Raw genomic sequence first — 21,025 nt, 5'->3', positions numbered from 1 at the left:
CATCATCTTGGGCTTGAGGCACCAGCCAACGCGGTGACAGATGCTTCATCGGGAGCGGGGACAGCAGGAAAGTGGCTAGTTACCAGATTCGTCCGATATGGTGGTACAATGTGCTGGATTTAGTTATTCGCATTACAGTAGTGCCTAGAGAGCCTGACCAAGATCAGGCCAGGGTCCAGGATCTGCAGCTCTGGAGCAGCCAAACGTACGAATGGTCCTGGGGCTCCATTTACTTTTGCAGAGAATTTCAAAATATTTGGTTTTGGCTCCCAGTCAGAATAAAACTGAAGATATCAGCATCCTGCATGGAACAGAATACGCTTCCCCTGCCCTGCTGTACTCCTGTCTCAGCCCAGCAGAGGGGGCAGAAAAGCTTGCACCTCCACAACAGGCAGAGTGAATCCTCGTCCTTCTCGGCCTGGTGACCACCACTGACCAGGCTCTTCTGATTGAAATCTCATCTTCCCTTGGCTTGCAGGGCTCTGTGCTCTCATGTGGCCCCTCCAGCCTCTCCAATCACTTCTCACCATGTTGCTCAGGGGACGCTCCTCACAGCCCTCAGAGCTTGGGTCCCCTGCTCTTCTCCTTCTACATTTTATCTCTGGGTAATCTCATCAGCAAACACTAATTCAGCTACCATCTCTGTACTGATGGTGCACAGATCTGCCTCTGCACTCCAGACCTGTCTGTGTCTGTCCAAACTGCAATCTCAGCCTGTTTCTCTGACACCTCCTCATAAACATCCAGCAATCGGTACAAGCTCAGCTGATCAGAACAGATCTCATAATCTTGCCCTCTGAGTCCTTCCCTGTTGCTCCACTGCCAACACCACCATCCTTTTTGTCACTCAGGCCCATACCCTGCATGTCATTTTTGACTTGGCCCCCTCTCAAGATCCTCGCATCCAAGCCATAGCTAAAACTTTCCAGTTCTTTCTGCAGTTCTCAGAGCCGCCTTTCCTCTCCATCCACAGCTAAAACCCCTGTCCAGACCTTCATCATCTTGTGTCTCAACCATTGAAACATCCTCTTCTCTGGCTTCCGTAAATCCTATCTTGCCCTCCTCGTGTCCATTCAGAATGCTACTGCAAAGACCTGGCTCGTCACTTTACCATGTCACCCCTCTCTTTGCATGGCCTACACTCACCCGCCTGTCTTCGCTTAGATCTGACCAAGAGGCTGACTCCCCCCTATCACTGGCCCATGATGCCAGATTCCATCGCCCTCATGTTACGTTTTCAAAGAAGCACCTTCATGTATTCTCCCTTGCTGAACAGGTTTGTGCCAGTTTCCTTCTCCTCCCTTGTCTGTCCAGTGTTGTCTCTTGTCTTATTCTTACTGCACAAGCTGCTTAGAGCAGGGACTGCTTTATATTCTGCCCAGTAGCCCACAGGACTTGATGCTGCTGGAAGCCCCTCAGTTTCCCCAACAGAAGCCAGCACAACCCAAGGCTGAAAGCAGCCAGAGGGCCAAACTAGCACAGCTTGACCTTGTAACTAGGGCCCCTGGGAAACAGCCTCAGTAGTTGGGGTGCCACGGCCCCCCTCCTGCCCAGCTTGATGGCAGCTTGCTCCCAGCATACAGTTTAGAATATCAGGGTTGGAAGGGACCTCAGGAGATCATCTAGTCCAACCAAATCCCCAATTTTCGACCCAGATCTCTAAATGGCCCCCTCAAGGATTGAACTCACAACCCTGGGTTTAGCAGGCCAATGCTCAAACCACTGAGCTATGTCTGTCTGTCCCTGCTCCCACCCCAACCCCAGCCCCAGCCCCAGCCCCAGCCCCAGCCCCACTCAACCTGTTTTGCAGCCATACCCTTCGGTGGCTCCGGGACACATTGTCCAGGAAAGTAGGAGAGAGTGGCTCATCTGCAAACTCTCTGCTGGGCCCCAGCACGCAGCCTCTGCCAAAATGGGATTTCTTCTGAATCTGAGCTCGAAATTTAGTCACAGTCGCTTCCACCTCCAGGCAGTCTCTGCGGCTGCCTTTCACTGCTTCCTGCATTTGTTTGTGTGTCCAGTCATTGGCAATGACCTGGGAGAGCGGGATCCCAAAGACCTGGGGACAACAGTCTGTAAAAACATGAGACAGTTAGGGACTGTGACCTGCAGTCGGGCAGAAACGAGACAGAGACGTAGCAGCAATCCCTCCCTCCAGCCAGGAACCTGCGTGCTCTGCCACACAGCAGAGCTACACGCTGCAGCAACAAAAGCAGAGTCAGGCAATCTGCGGCCCTTGGCAACCCCCCACCTGGGGTTCCCATTGCCCCACCCCCATTCAAGGGGCAGTGGCAGGAACCAGACACAAAAGAGCCATCAGCTGAGCTGCGGGCTGCTTACCACCGCTCCTCTTTAGACACCCAGGGGTCTCCCCCAGCTCCAGGCCACAGCTCCCTGCCTGCAGGTGAGTCAGGCTCTTTCCTGAAGGAGCAAGGGTTCAGCTCCTACCCACCAACAGAGGGCTGTGGGGAGGGAATCCTACCAACACCGAAGAGCCACGATAGGGTGAGCCCACCTTCCGCTCCCTCTGCTGGGACGGTGGTGATGGGAGCATCCTCCAGTCAGATGGGCTCAGAGTTAACACCCCATGGGAATGCAATGGAGCAACTCCCCGCTCAGAGCAACTGACTCAGGCAGGCGTTGCTGCATCGGTAACACCGTGGCCATGGGTTCAAGATTTTTCTTGTCCTCATGAGGCCCAGAAACATTTTCTTTAGATAAACTTTGAGAGTCTAGTACCATGATAGGCCAGATTTCCAAGAGAGGTCAGTGCATCAGTTGCACACTGGGTGCTGGGCACATCGTAAAATCTGACTTCAGTTCTGGGTACTGAGCACCTGACCTCTTGACATCTTCAAATCCAGACTGGATGCGTTTCTGGGACACAGTGCAACACAAATTACTTGGGCTCAGTACAGGGTTAACTGGGTGAAATGTAAAGGCTTCGGCTATACAGGAGGTCAGACTAGACCATCTAATGGCCCCTTTTGGCCTTAACGCAGCATTAAGGTTGATGACTCATGCTCTTCTGAATGTCGAGTTCAGCAAAACTGAGTTAAGGTGAATGCCCATAGAGGCTTAACTCTTCCCCTCCCCACCCGAGCTGGCAATAGCCACTGGGAAGTATCTAAATCCACTGCAGCTGTATTCAGTGTGCTGGGTGTTGTGGTACCGAATGATGGAGGAATAAACTGGAGCAGCTTAGGAGAGCTGTGACTGTGACATGAGGAGATCAGGGTCTGAGACCGCCCCATGTGTGTGATCAAAGGAAGGAGGTGCACATAGACCTTGAGGTTCCAGTTTGCACGATTTCAATTGAGGTTGTGTCCGGAGCAGGGCACTGGGGTGGTCTTGCCCTGGGAAATGTCAGTCGTGAGGTGGGATATGAGAGCAGGCTGGGTTTAATGATGGGTAGGGGACAGTACAGGTTTAGGAGCTATCCTGTGTGAAGGGGCTGTTAAATTTTACAAGTGTGGTATTGTGTCAGGGAACAGACTCAGTGTTTCAGTGCAGAGCAAGTGTAGGTAGCGTCTGTCCATTACAGTGACAAGGCAGAGCGAAAATGTGTGTTATGAGCACACTAGGGCATCACTCAAAGAGGCAGAGTTATGGTTGTGTGGGCGTTTCCCTTAACTCTGCATTTCCTGGGTGTTAGAGTTTTGCTGAGCTAATGTTCTGGAAGGGCGTGAGGTACCACTGGATAACCTTCACTCTGGGTTAACAAAGTTTTTTTGCCATTTACTTGCCCAGTTTTTTAAACAGAGACAGAAAGATTTTTCAGTAGGAGTTAGTGATCATTTAGACCATTGTCATTCTCTCCTAGGTTTTCAGTTGATATGCTACTGTGGCTAAGTAATAATCCAAAGACACCATTTCATATAGTGCTTTTCACCAGTAGGTCTCAAAGAACTTTTACATAATGATCCCCATTTTACAGATGGGAAACAGACACAGAGAGGTTGAGTGACTTGCCCAAGGAGACCCGCTAAACCCCCAACTTCCTCTGCTACCCCTCACAGTCTCCAAGCCCCTCTGTCTTCTCCCTCTCCCCCCAACCCCTCCTGTCTCCCTTACCTGTGCCCCAAACTCTTTGCCCTCCACGGCTATCCGTTCCAATTATACATCAATCACTGAGCAGACCCAAGCTCCCTTCCCACCTACTTTTGCACGTCTAATTGCCCTCCCCTCCCAGTGACCATTCACATGTGTCATTTTTTTTTCCAAAACAGTTCCAGCACCTTCTGAGTAGGCTGCTGTACTCAGATTACATTTCTTTAAAAAAAAAACCAAAAACTTGATGGAGCATTTTCCCCCCCAAACATTCACAGTTCATTCTCCGATTTCTTCCCCGGGTGGGTTTCAAGCTAACTTGCTAGAATCTGTGAATTTAATGAAATGCTGGTGTTTTTATGTTTGTTTGGGTTTTGTGTGATTTTGTTTTTTTCTGAGGGCTGTATCTCAGGAACTCCCTATTCAAATGACCCCACATTTGGATCACTAACCCTGCCCTACACTCCCATCAGGCACAGCAAATTTCAAGACAATCATTTTAAGTATGCAGATTTCAGAGCACTTGAAAGAGCTCTCTTTTAAACAGGAATCTGGTCTAAACCTTTAAAAAAGCTCCAACAGATGAGGAAAAAGCAGCAGGGGACAGCCTTCCCTACAGACTCTCGGTCTCCTGAATCTCAGCTGGAAATGTTTTCCAAGAGGGGGACTGGCACTATAATAAGGCCAGCTACCAGGCTGTGTGTGGAGACAGAAGGGCAGGCTGCTCAAAACCAGAAGGGAGCTCTGTTGTAGAGTTTGCCAGGGTCTGGCTGCCCTATGGCACAGCAGCTGTTGCTGAAGGTGTGAGGTGAGATGTTGGGGTCAGAGCCATTGGAGCTGGGGCCATGGGGTGACTCAGCAGTGTGTGCAGGGAGGGGCTGGTTGTCAGGGAGGGTGGGGTTTCCGCACATTGGGAGCAAGAACCAAGAAAATTTGGGGAAGGGGCTCTGCAAATCCCCATCCCCTGCTCTTGGGAAAAAGGAGAGTTCAGAGGCCATTCCCCCCATGCTGAGCCCAATGTGCAGTAGGAACCTTGGGGCTTCCCTGTCATCCCAGTGCTGCTTCCAGCTGCTAGCTGAACACCTCACAACCAGTCAATTGTCCCCTCCAACTCTTTGAGGGCCTGGAGGGACCGGGCACGGCTTGTACCTGAGGAACACTCAGGAAGCCCCCTCCCCAAATACCTCTCAGTCATGCTATCCTCACTACGGCACTTTCTCAGAATCCAAGGGAAATTTCATGTGCAAAACCCACAGGTAAGCTGGCATGCAGATTTCAGGTGATTCACTTTATCCTGCTCCCTGAGCCCTTTTAGAATGGGAATGTTGAATTCCCAAACACAAATGCTGCAAAGCCAGGACATACACAATTAAGAACACATTTCCCACCCGCACAGCCATGCAACTTTAATTCTGTCCCTGTGGTCCCTGTCTTAAGGAGCTCCTCAGGGAGAGATCATAGTTCCTTCACCTCCCCGAGCCTTTTTGTTCAGTGTGATCTCTGCCCCCAGCCTGGATCCATGGTGCTACCTGGAACACAGAGGGGATCTGTTGGCACATACAAGTAGCAGTCCCGATCTGAAGTTATGCTGGGCACAGAGAAAAATGGCATGTTTGGTTGGGGAGGGCTAAGATAACTGTATTCCTAGTTCCTTGTGCCATCCCCACAAGGGAAAAATTAAGGTCGTGTGCATATGTTGTGTAGGAAGAGCCTCCTTATCTCTGTTCCTAGTTTTCCAATATCTATTATTTGTTTAGTCTTGATAATCTTGAAGGGGATTCCACATTTCCTGGCTTTTGCAACATTTGAGTGTTGGCAATGAACTCTTGCCTTGTGGCAGGGCAAGAAGAGCACAGGGCAGTGCTGAGAATACAAAGCTTTTTGTATGTCAGTAGGGAACCTGGAAATACTGTATTTATGACCCTGCCCATGGAGGATACCCATTTATTGACACCTTCCAGAAAACAGTTCGGGGCAGGAGGAATCTTTGATTTCCAGGTGATTCCTATAAGAATTCCTGTAAGAATGGTCTGTCTTTTTATTCACACACAAAAATAAAATAAACAAACATCCCTCAAAGGCAAAACCCATAAAAAGACAAACACAAACCAAAGACCAAAACCCCATCCCAAGCAGAGCCGCTCCACCAACCCTGAAAAAGGAGATGTGCCAGAAACTCTATGGAGTCCCCTGGGGCCTGCGCCACTGCTGTTGATTTTCCAAGGGAAGCGCTCATATACTAGAGTGATGGGTGTATGTGTCGGTGTGCGTGCAGTGGTAAGCAAGCTTGGTTGGAGGCAGAATAAGGAGCCAGTGCCTGAAGTGAAAGAAGGAATGTTTAGGTGATAGTTCTTAACAGCTGGAGCACCTGAATTGTAGAACAGTCTACTCAAGGGGAATCCATTGCAGGAGAGACTCAAGAACAGGCTCCCTGGGAAGTAACACGTTCACATACCAACACTGCCCCATACCCACACATACGCACCTATGACCGTATACTTATACATGCACATGCACACACTGGGGGAGAGACTGGAATAACATGCCACAAAGGAGAAATTCACAATGGAATCCAGGTAGATAGGATGCCTTGGCTTAGCTTATTTTTAAAGACCATGATGGCTTTGAGGAGCACAATGCCAGACTGAAATGTGGAATTCACTCACTTTTCTTCTCCTTGGAGGAGTTCTCCAGTTTCCTTCGGATGAATTTGTTGCGTTTGGGTCCAGCTGGTGGGGGGAAGAGGTGAGAAAAGACTGCATGTCATTAGGTCATCTTCAATACACGGCCTATCCAAACCTATCCACAACCCTTCTACCCCCGTGCTATCCACTCTCGCAGCATCAAGCTATCGCACTCGGCAGAAGGGCTGCTACAGGTTTCTGTTCAAGTGTCCAAATATAAGAGGAGGAGGGGTTGCATTTCACCAGGACCTACCAGAATATCCTCTGTAATAATACCCATCCCACCCTTCCCTGCAGCCTGTGGCCACTCTTCATTATTGTCTCTTTTTGTTATAAACACCAGTGTCTTAACTATAAGCCCTGTGGTAGAGAGCTCCCTGCCACATCTGATGGTGAACAGGAGAAAGAGCTGCAGAGAGAGGCCAGTTCCATAAGCTTTCTACCTACACATCCTCCAAATGATACGTTGAGGATTTACCAGAACTGAACACTAACTCTGAGCTGAGTGGTGTGACAAGGTGGGAATTTTTATAATATTCTTATGAATCCTCTGTGTACCTCCGTTTCCCTCTGTACTTTGTATTGCTATCCAGTGCAGGGGAAGGGTTAAATCTGCTTTTGGGGCAGCACAGGAGACATGAGGGGGTGTGGTGACTTGCTCTTCAGGGGTGCAACAAATGAGTTGTTAAGGAACTGGCTGGAACCTGTTGAAAACAACCTGTATCAATGCTGAATCCAAAAAGAGACAATGGGAGGACCCAGTGACCAGATCATTTACACCTAGGAATCAGTGACCAAGAGGAAAGATTTCCCCCTTCGCCTCCCAGCAGGGCAGCTGAGCAAAGACCAGGTTGAGAACAAAGGGCTAAGAGTTGACAGCAGGGGATAAGAATGAGCTTCCAGAAGAAGCTCTCAGCAGGAACTGATGAAGGGTCGGAGCAGTGGTTCCCTACCTGCGGCCCATGGGCAGCTTGTAGGTCAATCAGCACACAGCTGTGACCCATGTGACATCCTCAGGGCCATACAGGTAGTATTGGATGTGGTCCACAATGGTAAATAGGTTGAGAACCACTGGGTCAGAGAGAGACAGAGCTTGAAATTGAATCCATTACCTCTTGGCTGGTGGATTTCTCTGGCCTGGTCAGATGGCCTGGCTTAACCTTAATTTCTCTGTGGTAGCCTAAGGATTTCCGAGGCTCTGTTCCAGATCACTAATACACCTACTGGTCTGAAAAGGCTGCCTGGTGTCACTGCAAATACGTGCCGAGGTGCATTAGTCCCTGAAGAGCGTACACGGCTCTGACCAGGAGTCTATCTCAGCTGGACTCACTGAGCAGAGCTCCTGGGGTGAAGCAGGAGGACTGAAGCCCAGAGGCTCAGTCGTGGAGGTGGTGAGGCTGCGAGGCCTACCCTGAAGGAAGAGCAAGACCCCTTGCGGGGTCTGCATTACTGAAGGGTTTCCCCAAAAGGCTGTGTAAAAGCCAGCACATAGCTCCGATCCTGCAGATCCGTGCCTGCGGGACAGTGGGACTGAAATGAGAGAGTGAGCAAAGGAAAAGAAAGAAGAAGTGCAGCAGCAGCTGAGCAGAAAGACCTCCAGTGGGGGACCCCCTGCTCAGCACCACTAACCCTGAAATCGCTCTAGTTGGGTTCAGGGATGGAGTGGCTGCAGAAAGGCACTGCTGCACTGTGAACACTCTACCACTGCCATTCCCACCAGGGGTGGGGAGCTGAGTGGCAGGACAATGGCCAAAGTGACATGTGAGTGTTTTACATATACAGATCTATTTTTGCTGTTTCCCGGGTTGACGTTGTGTCTCTTTGTCCCCTAATAAAGCCTGTCCTTGATTTGCACCAGACTCCACGCTTGCACGTGAAGAGGTGCTGCCTGTTCAGAGTCCTCTAAAGGGGGGGTATTGAGTTTTTCCCAGATTTCTCTGGGGGTGCTTGAGTCTGTGATGTGTGCTAGATTTTAAGAGGAACTCCTAGACATTTGAACCCAGCTCAAAGCGGGAGGTAGAATGATATTCATACTCCATTCACCACATCCCCTCCAACCCAACCTGCTCTAGGGTGACCAGACAGCAAATGTGAAAAATCAGGACAAGGGGTGGGGGTAATAGAAGCCCATATAAGAAAAAGACCCAAAAATCGGGACTGTCCCTATAAAATCAGGACATCTGGTCACCCTAACTTGCTCCTCCCTCTGGGGCCAGCCTCCTGGTTCTCCAAACTCCTCTGGCTTCCCTCTATCCTGCACCTCCTTGTGTCAATAAAGGGGGAGTGACTGGGGCTCAGTTAGAGAAAAAACCCTGGTTTACTGTTACAACATGAACAGCCAGGTTTGGAGCTTTGCATCCAGTTATTGCTGGTGTGTCCCACTGTTAATCTTTTATTAGGCACACAGCCAAAGGAGTGTCTGCAACTTCCCAAGTCAAGGCTCCAAGTGTAACACTTCCCCTTATTTTCTTCCTTTAGCACTACAGAGTTGTTTAGATGGGAAGTTTCTTGTTTTACTCTTCTGTAGATGATATGACAGATCAGGGCCAGATTTAGGGGCAGGCTACCCAGGCAACTGCCTGGGGTGCCAGGATTGGGGGGCACCAGGCTCGGGGTGCTGTTTTTGTTGTTAGCGACAAAAGGGAAAATAGAATATTTGAAGTAAAATCTTCCAGGTATTCTGTATGTAGATTCATTTTTCATTAACCTCATAGAATGTTCTGGACCTTTGCAGAATATCGTGGAACCTTCCAGACTTTCTGAGAACTACATTTTCCTTGAACCTCCTAGCATGCTGTCCGCCATGCCCTCGCGAGGATATAGCATGAATAAATACACATTTACAGATCCTAAGGGTTCAAATTTATTGTCTTATAGGACAGGGATAAATCATGCATGCAAATCGTGCCTCAAAGTTATGAAATGGGCTACAAATGAAATAAAAAATAAGATATTCAAAGTTTAACAACTGGAAGGGGGCGCCAAAGACGCTCCTTACCTGGGACGCTGTTTGGTCTACGGCCAACCCTGTGACAGATGGTTTTATCTTATTTATTTTTGAAAGAGAGAAGGTGGCTGCTAGGATGGTTTGGACCTGTTGTGTGGTACAAGCAGCCTCTCAGATCCAGCCAACACTTAGCAGCATCAGGCTGTTTACAAGTGCTGCTTTACCAGCCTTTCTGCTCCCAAGGTCACATCAATGTCACACCAGGTGAAGCTGTGTTGGGGGCTAAGCTAGACTTTCCTTACATGGACAGCACGAAGGGGGAGATCGAGAGAAGGGGAATGAGGTGGGGAAGGAAACTGACACATTAGGCAGGGGGTGAGAGCAGGAACTGTAGGTGCACAGCCCAGGGGTTCAGCAGCTAGCCAAAGCCTGTGTGATGTGATTGGACCAAAGGGAGGGACCCAATCTGATCAGGATGTCCTTCAGCAGTGACCCAAGAGTGAGATGGTAGATTCCACCCCCGCCCCAGGGTGTGGGGGCTGCCCTGATGGTGAAGCTCATCCGCTCCTGTCAAGGTTCCTTCCCCACTGTGAACTCTAGGGTACTGATGTGGGGACCTGCATGAAAAACCCCCTAAGCTTATTTTTACCAGCTTAGGTTAAAACTTCCCCAAGATACAAACTGTTTTACCGTTTGCCCTTGGACTTTATTGCTGCCACCACCAAGCGTCTAATAAATATATAACAGGAAAAGAGCCCGCTTGGAAACGTCTTTCCCCCAAAAATCCTCCCAAACCCTACACCCCCTTTCCTGGGGAAGGCTTGATAAAAATCCTCACCAATTTGCATAAGTGAACACAGACCCAAACCCTTGGATCTTAAGAACAATGAAAAAGCAATCAGGTTCTTAAAAGATGAATTTTAATTGAAGAAATGTAAAAGAATCACCTCTGTAAAATCAGGATGGTAAATACCTTACAGGGTAATCAGATTCAAAACATAGAGAATCCCTCAGGCAAAACCTTAAGTTACAAAAAGACACAAAAACAGGAATATACATTCCATTCAGCACAGCTTATTTTATCAGCCATTTAAAGAAAACAGAATCTAACGCATATCTAGCTAGATTACTTACTAAGTTGTAAGACTCCATTCCTGTTCTGTTCCCAGCAAAAGTCTCACACAGACACAGACAGAGAGAGAACCTTTGTTTCTCCCCCCTCCAGCTTTGAAAGTATCTTGTCTCCTCATTGGTCATTTTGGTCAGGTGCCAATGAGGTTATCCTAGCTTCTTAACCCTTTACAGGTGAAAGGGTTTTTCCTCTGGCCAGGAGGGATTTTAAAGGTGTTTACCCTTCCCTTTATATTTATGACATGCCCCCCAAATCACAGATAGGGTGAAACGTTGGCTGTGATTTCTTCCTGGACCTCTAGGAGAAAACAGAGTTAATAAGACACATGCACCTCTAAATATACTACCAAGTATATAAAGACTAACAATATTTTCCACATCTCAAGGACAATTTTAACCAGTTGATTCTGGGAAACTTTCACAGGAGAGTGCATCAGCCACTTTGTTAGAAGCTCCTGAGATGTGTTGGATGTCAAAATCAAAATCTTGGAGAGCTAAACTCCACTGAATTCCTTTTTTTTTATTTCCCGTGGCGGTATGAAGCCACTGTCGCGCAGCATGGTCAGTTTGCAGGTGGAAACGCCATCCCCAAACATATGGGCGTAGCTTTTCCAGAGCGTAGACAATGGCGTAACGTTCTTTTTCACTGACTGACCAGTTGCTTTCCCTCTCAGACAGCTTCTTGCTGAGAAACACTACAGGGTGAAATTCTTGATCCGGTACTTCCTGCATTAAAACTGTTCCCATACCACGCTCGGACGCATCTGTGGTTACTAGGAACGGTTTGTCAAAGTCTGGGGCCCTTAGCACAGGGTCAGACATGAGTGTCGCTTTAAGCTGGTTAAAGGCCTTCTGACATTCTTCGGTCCACTGAACGGCATTTGGCTGTTTCTTTTTGGTTCGGTCTGTCAGTGGGGAGGCGATTTGGCTGTATTGAGGTACAAATCGCCTGTAATATCCGGCCAAGCCTAAGAAGGATTGGACCTGTTTCTTTGACTTTGGGACAGGCCACTTTTGGATAGCATCCACTTTGGCCTGTAGGGGGTTGATAGTTCCTTGACCCACCTGGTGTCCAAGGTAAGTCACTCTGTTTAGGCCTATTTGACACTTCTTAGCCTTAACAGTTAGTCCTGCCTCCCTTATGCACTCGAAGACTTTTTGTAGATGTTCCAGGTGTTCTGCCCAGGAATCCGAAAATATGGCCATATCGTCAAGGTAGGTGACGGCATATTCTCCTAATCCCGCTAGGAGACCATCTACAAGTCTTTGGAAGGTGGCGGGTGCATTCTGCAGCCCGAAAGGGAGTACATTAAATTCATACAGCCCGACCTGTGTGGTGAAGGTTGACTTTTCCTTGGCGGGATTCATCTAGCGGTACCTGCCAGTACCCCTTTGTTAAGTCCAAGGTAGAGATGAACTGGGCCCATCCCAGTTTCTCTAATAGTTCATCTGAGCGTGGCATTGGATAGTTGTCTGGGCAAGTTACAGCACTTAGCTTACAGTAGTCCACGTAAAAACATATCTCCCCATCCGGTTTGGGAACTAGAACCACTGGAGATGCCCATGCACTGCCAGAGGGGCAGATTACACCCATCTGTAACATATCCTGGATCTCCCGTTCCATAGCAGTTTTAGCTTGAGGAGACACCCAGTAAGGTTGGACTTTAATTGGGTGAGCATTACCTGTGTCAATGGAGTGGTATGCCCGTTCACTCAGTCCTGGCGTGGCTGAGAACGTCGGCACGTAGCTAGTGCACAGCTCCTTGATCTGTTGTCGCTGCATACGTCCAAGGGTCATGGAGAGGTTCACCTCTTCCACGCCACCAGCACTTTTCCCTTCATAGTAGACACCTACAGGCCACTCAGCATCATCTCCTCCCTGGGCTGTAAACTGACAAACCTTTAATTCTCTGGAATAAAAGGGCTTTAGAGAATTAATATGGTACACCTTAGGCTTTCGGTTGGAGGTGGGGAATGCTATGAGATAATTAACAGCTCCCAGGCTCTCCTGGACTGTGAATGGCCCTTCCCACGACGCTTCCATTTTATGGGCCTGGAGAGCCTTTAAGACCATGACCTGGTCCCCTACTTTGAAGGAACGCTCTCTGGCATGTTTATCATACCAGGCTTTTTGCTCTTTTTGAGCATCCTGTAGGTTTTCTTTAGCAAGGGCTAAAGAGGTTCGGAGGGTGTTTTGTAGGTTGGTTACAAAGTCCAGAATGTTAGTTCCTGGAGAAGGTGTAAACTCCTCCCATTGCTGCTTCACCAACTGTAATGGCCCCTTAACCTCGTGGCCATATACAAGTTCAAATGGTGAAAAACCTAAACTGGCATGTGGTACAGCTCTGTAGGCAAAGAGCAACTGCTGCAACACTAGGTCCCAATCATTGGAGTGCTCATTTACGAATTTACGTATCATGGCCCCCAAAGTTCCATTAAACTTCTCCACCATGCCATTTGTTTGATGGTGGTAAGGAGTGGCAACCAAGTGATTTACCCCATGAGCTTCCCAAAGGCTTTCCATAGCTCCTGCCAGGAAATTAGTTCCTGCATCTGTGAGGATGTTGGAGGGCCAACCTACCCTGGCAAAAATGTCTGCTAGTGCCTGGCTCACACTTTTAGCCCTGGGGTTGCTTAAAGCTACTGCTTCCAGCCATCGGGTGGCAAAATCCATGAAAGTCAGTATGTACTGCTTTCCTCTGGGTGTCTTTTTTGGAAAAGGACCCAGAATATCCACAGCTACTCGCTGAAATGGAACTTCAATGATGGGGAGTGACTGGAGAGAGGATTTGACCTGGTCTTGGGGTTTTCCTACTCTTTGGCATACCTCACAAGACCGGACATAGGTAGAAACATCCTTGCCCATTCCCTCCCAGTGGAATGACCTCCCCAAACGGTCTTTGGTCCTGTTCACCCAGCATGGCCACTAGGATGATCATGGGCTAAGCTCAAGAGCTTTACCTGGTACTTAATTGGAACTACCAACTGTCTCTGAGGATGCCAGTCTTCCTGGTGTCCACCAGAAAGAGTTTCCTTGTATAAAAGTCCTCTTTCTACAACAAACCTGGATCAATTAGAAGAGCTGAGAGGTGGTGGGTTGCTCCGGGCTGCCGTCCAAGCTCTCTGGAGGCTTTCATCTGCTTCCTGTTCGGTCTGGAACTGTTCCCTTGATGCTGGAGACATCAGTTTCTCATTGGATTGTGGACCTAGGCTTGGTCCCCCTGGAAGCGATGTGGGGGATGGGGCTGTTTCCATTGACTGTGAACCGCTCTCCGCTGGTGCACTATGTTGGGGTTCAGGCTCCGGCTAAGCCTCTGGTGTAGGATTATTGCCTGCTGCCAGTTCAGGTTTGGTGGGGCCCTCTGGTGTTGGGGTTGCAAGTACTGGATTCAGTGCTGGCAATGGGTCTGGTGCTGGTTGTTCCACCAGTTCTGGTTCTAGGACTGGCTCTGTCTGGGTCTCTGGGACTGGATCCACTACTGCTGTTGCAGACATTGGCCTGGGGTCTGGGTCCATCACCTCTGACCAGGTCCTGGTAGAAGTTTCCGGAACAGAGTTAGGCATGACGGCTTGTTTAGCCTGGCTGCGGGTGACCATTCCCACCCTCTTGGCTCACTTCACATGATTGGCCAAGTCTTCCCCCAAGAGCATGGGGATGGGATAATCATCATAGACTGCAAAAGTCCACGTTCCTGACCAGCCCTTGAACTGGACAGGCAACTTGGCTGTAGGCAAATTGAAAGAGTTGGACTTGAAGGGTTGAATTGTCACTTGGATCTCTGGGTCGATTAAATTTGGGTCCACTAAGGAAGCATGGATAGCTGACACTTGTGCTCTGGTGTCCCTCCGCGCGGTGACCTTCTTCCCACCCACACTCACAGTTTCCCTCCGCTCCAAGGGTATCTGGGAGGTTTCGGGGCCTGAGGACCTCTGGTGTGATTCCGGTGCAATGAACTGTAATCTGTTGGGGTTCTTGGGGCAGTTGGCCTTCACATGCCCCGGCTCGTTACATTTAAAACATCGTCCAGCTGACGGATCACTGGGGCGAGGTGGGTTGCTGGAGAATGGTATGGCAGCACGATAAGGTGTCTGGAGGGTTCCTTGCAGGGTAGCTGGGGCCTTGGGCTTTTTCCTTTCCCTCCATTTCTTTTTCCTTTGCCTCCATAGCTCTCCTGCGGGCAGCCTCTTTGGCTCTATCATGTTTGCCTCTCTGTTTTTAACTAACTTTACACCCAAGAGTTAGAAATAAAAAAACAAAAAACTTGGCTTGTAAAATTTTGCTGTGCTGTAATCGGATACCTATGTTCTCTGATAGTGATTGTCAGCCTACAGAAAAATCCTTTAAAAAAAAAAAAAAACCCTAACACCTTTGTCTCCAGGCAAATAGACAGAAAACCGCTCTAGTTGCTCTTAGGTTAAAAAAAAAAAACTTCTTCAGGTCTGTGAACACTTGTGAGTTTCCTTGCAGGAGCTTAACTACCCTGCCTTTAGGCAGAGAAAACTCCAGCTCACAAAAGACAATTCCCTTTTGTCTCTGCTCTGGCCCCCAAGCAGAGACAAAAAAAAAAAAAACTCTAACTGCTTTCAGCTGAAAACCTGCTTTCCAGCAGCCCAAAGGAAAAAAAAATTTCCCTTTTTAAAATCTGTGCTTCTTGTTCAAAAAATCTCAAATTGATCTCAAAATGATTTCAAGTTAATCCCACCTTTGCCACCATGTCAAGGTTCCTTCCCCACTCTGAACTCTAGGGTACTGATATGGGGACCTGCATGAAAACCCCCTAAGCTTATTTTTACCAGCTTAGGTTAAAACTTCCCCAAGGTACAAACTATTTTGCCTTTTGTCCTTGGACTTTATTGCTGCCACCACCAAGCGTCTAATAAATATATAACAGGAAAAGAGCCCGCTTGGAAACGTCTTTCCCCCAAAAATCCTCCCAAACCCTACACCCCCTTTCCTGGGGAAGGCTTGATAAAAATCCTCACCAATTTGCATAAGTGAACACAGACCCAAACCCTTGGATCTTAAGAACAATGAAAAAGCAATCAGGTTCTTAAAAGAAGAATTTTAATTGAAGAAAAGTAAAATAATCACCTCTGTAAAATCAGGATGGTAAATACCTTACAGGGTAATCAGATTCAAAACATAGAGAATCCCTCAGGCAAAACCTTAAGTTACAAAAAGACACAAAAACAGGAATATACATTCCATTCAGCACAGCTTATTTTATCAGCCATTTAAAGAAAACAGAATCTAACGCATATCTAGCTAGATTACTTACTAAGTTGTAAGACTCCATTCCTGTTCTGTTCCCAGCAAAAGCTTCACACAGACACAGAGAGAACCTTTGTTTCTCCCCCCCTCCAGCTTTGAAAGTATTTTATCTCCTCATTGGTCATTTTGGTCAGGTGTCAGCGAGGTTATCCTAGCTTCTTAACCCTTTACAGGTGAAAGGGTTTTTCCACTGGCCAGGAGGGATTTTAAAGGTGTTTACCCTTCCCTTTATATTTATGACAGCTCCATTCCCCATTGATACCCATCGAGCAATGTCCAGAAGGGGGCAGTAATCTTGCCCCATTAACAGTGACCAATCATAACACATTTAGGTGATTTTAGCTCTAAACATAGGTCAGACTAGACAATCACAATGGTCCCCTTTGGCCTTGGAATCTATGAATCTAAAAATCTATGAGTCTGTTTCCTATGACATAGAAAAATCTATGTTTAAAGTATGTTATTTAGTTGCAAAGTAAAACACTCAATAATTAGAAATGCAAACAGGTTGCCCATGCAGCCTTAATTCTCTCCCCCCACCCCTGTGCATATGCATAATAATGATGTCTTTAATTACATGATCATATAGTATTTTCCCCATGGGACTCTGCCTTATTCAGTGTCCAGGAGGGACAGTGCTCAGGGAATTCAATATTTCTATTGTTCCTCATTGTTCAGCCTGTGGCCCCTGCCTTATTTACTGCCATCATCTAAACCCTTGGCTGAATACAGAATTACTACGTTTCGAACCGAGCATTTCCAGGGTGATCTCTTTGCAGCATCACAATGCTTCAGCCACATTAATGTTTATCTTCCCAATGTCTCTGAGAGATGACCAAGTATTGTCTCGTTTCACAGAAATGGGGCATGGAGGCTGAAGATTAAATTTATAATTTGCAAAAACCTCCATTAATTTTGGGTGCCCAATTTGAGAAGTGTTGGGCCTGTTTTTTTGGAGTACTTGGCATTATATAGAACTTTGCCTGTTTGAAGCCCTGTATGTACATTAACTGATTAGCCCTTACACCCCCCAAGTGAGGTAGGTGATTGTGTTAGGGTTGCTACCTTTCTAATTGCTGGTCACCAGACCCCCAAGGCCCTGCCCCCTGCCCTGCCTCTTCCCCAAGGCCCCATCCCTACTCCATCTCTTTCCCCCAGGGCCTCAGCCCTGCCCAGCCTCTTCCCCCAGGCCCTGCCCCTCCTCCACCTCTATCCTCAAGGTCTTGCCCCCTTCTCCGGCTCTTCCCTATGTAAGGATAAGGCTTTTGTTTGCAGCCATATTGTAAGGCCTAAAGCCTTCGTCTGCAGCCAGATTAAAAGAGCAGCCAAGCAGCAGCCATTAGCTGAAAAGCAGGAAGTCACATCCTCACATTCCATCTAAATTACATTAAAACAATGTAATATCAGGCTGTTAAGAAGGACACCCCATCCTAATGGCACCCACTATCACCAGATAAACAAAACAGATTTTAAGATGGTTAAAGAAAACCTAGTTTGATAGCATTCTGTCTGTCAAGAAATTATTTATTAATAGTTGTGGTTGTGAAATTTTTATTTTTTTTATTGTTTTGTTATTATGGTTTTTACTTTCCTATTGTTTACCTGTACGGTTTTTGTTTGTTTTTTTAATTGTTTTTGTTTGCTGTATAATTAATTTTGCTAGGTGTAAGTTAATTAGGGTAGTGGGATATGATTGGTTAGAGAATTATGTTACAATATGTTAGGATTGGTTAGATAGATTTTAGTAAAATGATTGGTTAAGGTACAGCTAAAAAGGACTCAAATTTCACTATATAAACTGGGGTCCAAAAGGAAGTTCTTTGGGAATTAACTCTAGGACACAGCCCCAAAGATCAGAGCTGCCAGACCTTAACACGCTGCCAATGACACCATGCAGAAACTGGAGTCCCCCAGATGGACCTGGTCCTGACTGGCCATCAAGAAAAGGTCAGCTGTCTCACTGGGTGTGGTGAGCACTGTATGTGTAGCGTGTGCAGTCTGTTTTTGGTGATTGTTAATAAATAGAGGTTATGTAGTATATTACTGTGTAAGGCTCTTTCACTGGCAAAAGGTCCTGCAAAGCTGCAGAAGTAGTATACACCCAGAGCCCTGTGTACTGGGAAAGGATGTGGGTACTTGAATTGACCAGGTTAGTTACACCCTGAGCCCTACTAATTGGGTATGGGTGGCCCTGAGCCGTACGGACTGCGTAAGGGTAGGTGCTTTTCACCTGGAGCCCTACGAATTGGGAAAAGGTGGGGGTGCCCTGATGTGTGCAGGTAACAATTTTGGTGGAAAGAATGCGGGTAGCCTAAGGTCTTTTGGACTGAACTGATAGAGTCTAACACAGTAAATAATAGCAGAGTACCTGGGTCTTCTGTCAGAAAGGGTCGCTACCTATCTGGCAGAATGACCACCCCAGAACAACAAGAGAAAAAGGAAATGAAGAAAAGGAGGGGGAGGCTAGTTGAGGAGCCCACCCTCCTTACTAAATGGGTAGTGGGACAAAGCCTGTGCCCATGGGAAAGGACTGTTCAGCGAGGAAAGCAGGATCGGGCCCAGACAAGGAGGCAGGCAACAGATAAAGAGATTGGAAAACAGGTTCGGAGCCCTGGGGGCGTAGTGGCAGGAGTAAAGAAAGGAGTAGGTACAGGCATGGGGATTTCAGATGCCTGGGACAATACCTGAAATGTTGAAATCTGAGCTAATGAAGGTGTCATTTTGGGAGATAAGCAAGTGATTTAAGGAAAGAGAGTGAGAAGTTAACTTTGCAGAGGCTGGAGGGAATTAAGCAGTTGAACGTTGTGAAAATGTTAATAAGGAAAAGTGCTATAGGAAAGGTTTCAGAGTAACAGCCGTGTTAGTCTGTATTCGCAAAAAGAAAAGGAGTACTTGTGGCACCTTAGAGACTAATCAATTTCTCTGAGCATGAGCTTTCGTGAGCTACAGCTCACTTCATCGGATGCAGTTTCCACAATATGCATCCGATGAAGTGAGCTGTAGCTCACGAAAGCTCATGTTCAAATAAATTGGTTAGTCTCTAAGGTGCCAAAAGTACTCCTTTTCTTTTTGCTATAGGAAAAGAATTCTTGGTTTCTCTGCAGACATTCTGAAGGAAAAATGGGCCCTTTTCCAAAGGAATGTCTGTAAATAAGCCAGGCAAAGAGACAATCTGATTTAAATCATTTGATTATAAACAATTTAGTCAAATTCGCTAAAAGAACATAAGGGGTTTCTACTGGAACTTAACTGCCCCCAAATGTATACTAATGTAATCTATGTACAGCTGTATGAAAATTAAAGCAGTGTAAGCGATGTTAAGCAAAAGAGTATGTATGTATCTCTCTGTGTGTATATACATATATTGTGTAAATATGTGAGGTTTTAAGGACCTAAATCAATACTCCTGGTTTTTAGATTTAAGATGTATTGATTTTGTTTTGTTTTTAAATAATACCACTAAAATCCATTTGAATCTTTCATTCAAAGTCGCAAAACTGACAGACACTTTTTTTCCAGACATAGGTAACTAGTGTTGTTTGGCTTTGGTATTTAGCATTTAACCCTTATGGTACCTCAATGCTTTATAAAGTTCAATATCTTTTTAAAGACCAAAGTTGTGGCTGCAGCAGGGCAGTCAAACCCAGGAGAATGGGAAGAGATTCTGGATTTGTAACAAAATAGCAGATAAGAGCTGTAGTTTAAAAAAAAAAAAGAAATTAAAAAAAAGACAGTGTCCCTCTGGAGCAACAGTAGGGGAGAGATGCGCACAAAAAAAGCAACATTAGGAACACTGAGCCTTAAGGTGGCTTTGAGACTGTCCCTTTGATAAGGGTACATGAAAACTCTGTGAGCGCAAAAGAAACAGTTACACTTATGTAAAAACTGATGTGGCTAATGTTATAAAAGTTAAACTAAGGAAGGAATGTGCATTTTTCCCAGGACATGGGCAATGTATATTGTAGAAGGAGTAAAAGAAATGCAAACAAAACATTCTGCTTAATTAAAATCCCATTAGGGCTCCAAAGGGAGCCACAATAGGTTGTGTTTTCTTTTTCAGATCGTGTGTTTTGAAAGCAGGAGTTGAAGTGGAAAGAAATCAAAACTCTGGTGGAAGTTGACTGTGTCCCTTTTAAGACAGAGTCTCTGAGCTCTTCTGATGGCTTTGGATCCAAAAGCAAGGCAGAAAGCGTCTGTGTTGATGCAAATTACCTAACTGATAGAGGACGGAGAGAACTGCCCATAAATGGCAGCACCAAAGGAGCTGCAGATAAAGGATATACCTGGTGACAAACAAACTACCTGAAACCAAAAGGCTCAAATTATGACCCCCCAGAGAAAGATGAAAAAAGAAGTCAACCCTAAGAATAAGAGGGACAGGCTAACCCTAAGTAGAAAAAAAAATACTTTTTTGTGTGTATGGACAGTGCTGAAATCTGAAGACAGGTACAAAAGGGGTCTGCTTATATGCATGACACCCCTACCTTTTAATTCACCAAAACCCCAAGAATATAATTAAATTTTAAAAAATTCAAAAAAACATTGAACACACTGGCCTCAAAAACAAATTGTCTAAATAAAAAGGCATGGTATAACAAGATACCTTTAATAGATTTAATGCTAATATTATTGTTAATATTAAACATTGGGATAGATTTAAGGTTAATAAGTACCCCTGTAACAATGTATAGTGTGTATGATTTTTGGAAAAAACCTTTAATGTCCTAGGGTAATGCTTCTCAGCTATTACCTATAAATGAACTTAAAGCTTAGCACAGCAGAAAAAACATTACAAACCTGGTCTGCTGTATGAAAAGGGAAACTGGGGTACACCACCTCATGAAATTAATAACTGAACAGTGGGTTAATTCACCCTTAAAAGGTAAAAGCCATTAAACCTGGCCTGCCTATAGAACAAAAACACAAGAAAGCGTGGGGGTA

General features: G+C 46.5%; 1 protein-coding gene across 4 annotated transcripts in view; it reads right to left on the bottom strand.

The window, feature by feature from the left end:
- Positions 1-21,025, bottom strand: part of ARHGAP36 (Rho GTPase activating protein 36) — an 80,967-nt gene that overhangs the window by 29,311 nt on the left and 30,631 nt on the right. For all 4 annotated transcript variants that reach the window (XM_037909503.2, XM_037909501.2, XM_037909502.2 and 1 more), the window contains exons 3-4: positions 6,717-6,779; positions 1,817-2,073 (exon numbers count right to left, since the gene is read on the bottom strand). In XM_037909503.2, coding sequence (XP_037765431.1) covers positions 1,817-2,073; positions 6,717-6,779 — 320 coding nt within the window. The remainder of the gene's footprint in view (positions 1-1,816; positions 2,074-6,716; positions 6,780-21,025) is intronic.

This window comes from Chelonia mydas, chromosome 9 (assembly GCF_015237465.2).
Source record: "Chelonia mydas isolate rCheMyd1 chromosome 9, rCheMyd1.pri.v2, whole genome shotgun sequence".
Taxonomy (NCBI): Eukaryota; Metazoa; Chordata; order Testudines; family Cheloniidae; genus Chelonia; species Chelonia mydas.
Note: the sequence above shows the minus strand (reverse complement) of the source record. Positions and strands in the feature narration are given on the sequence as shown.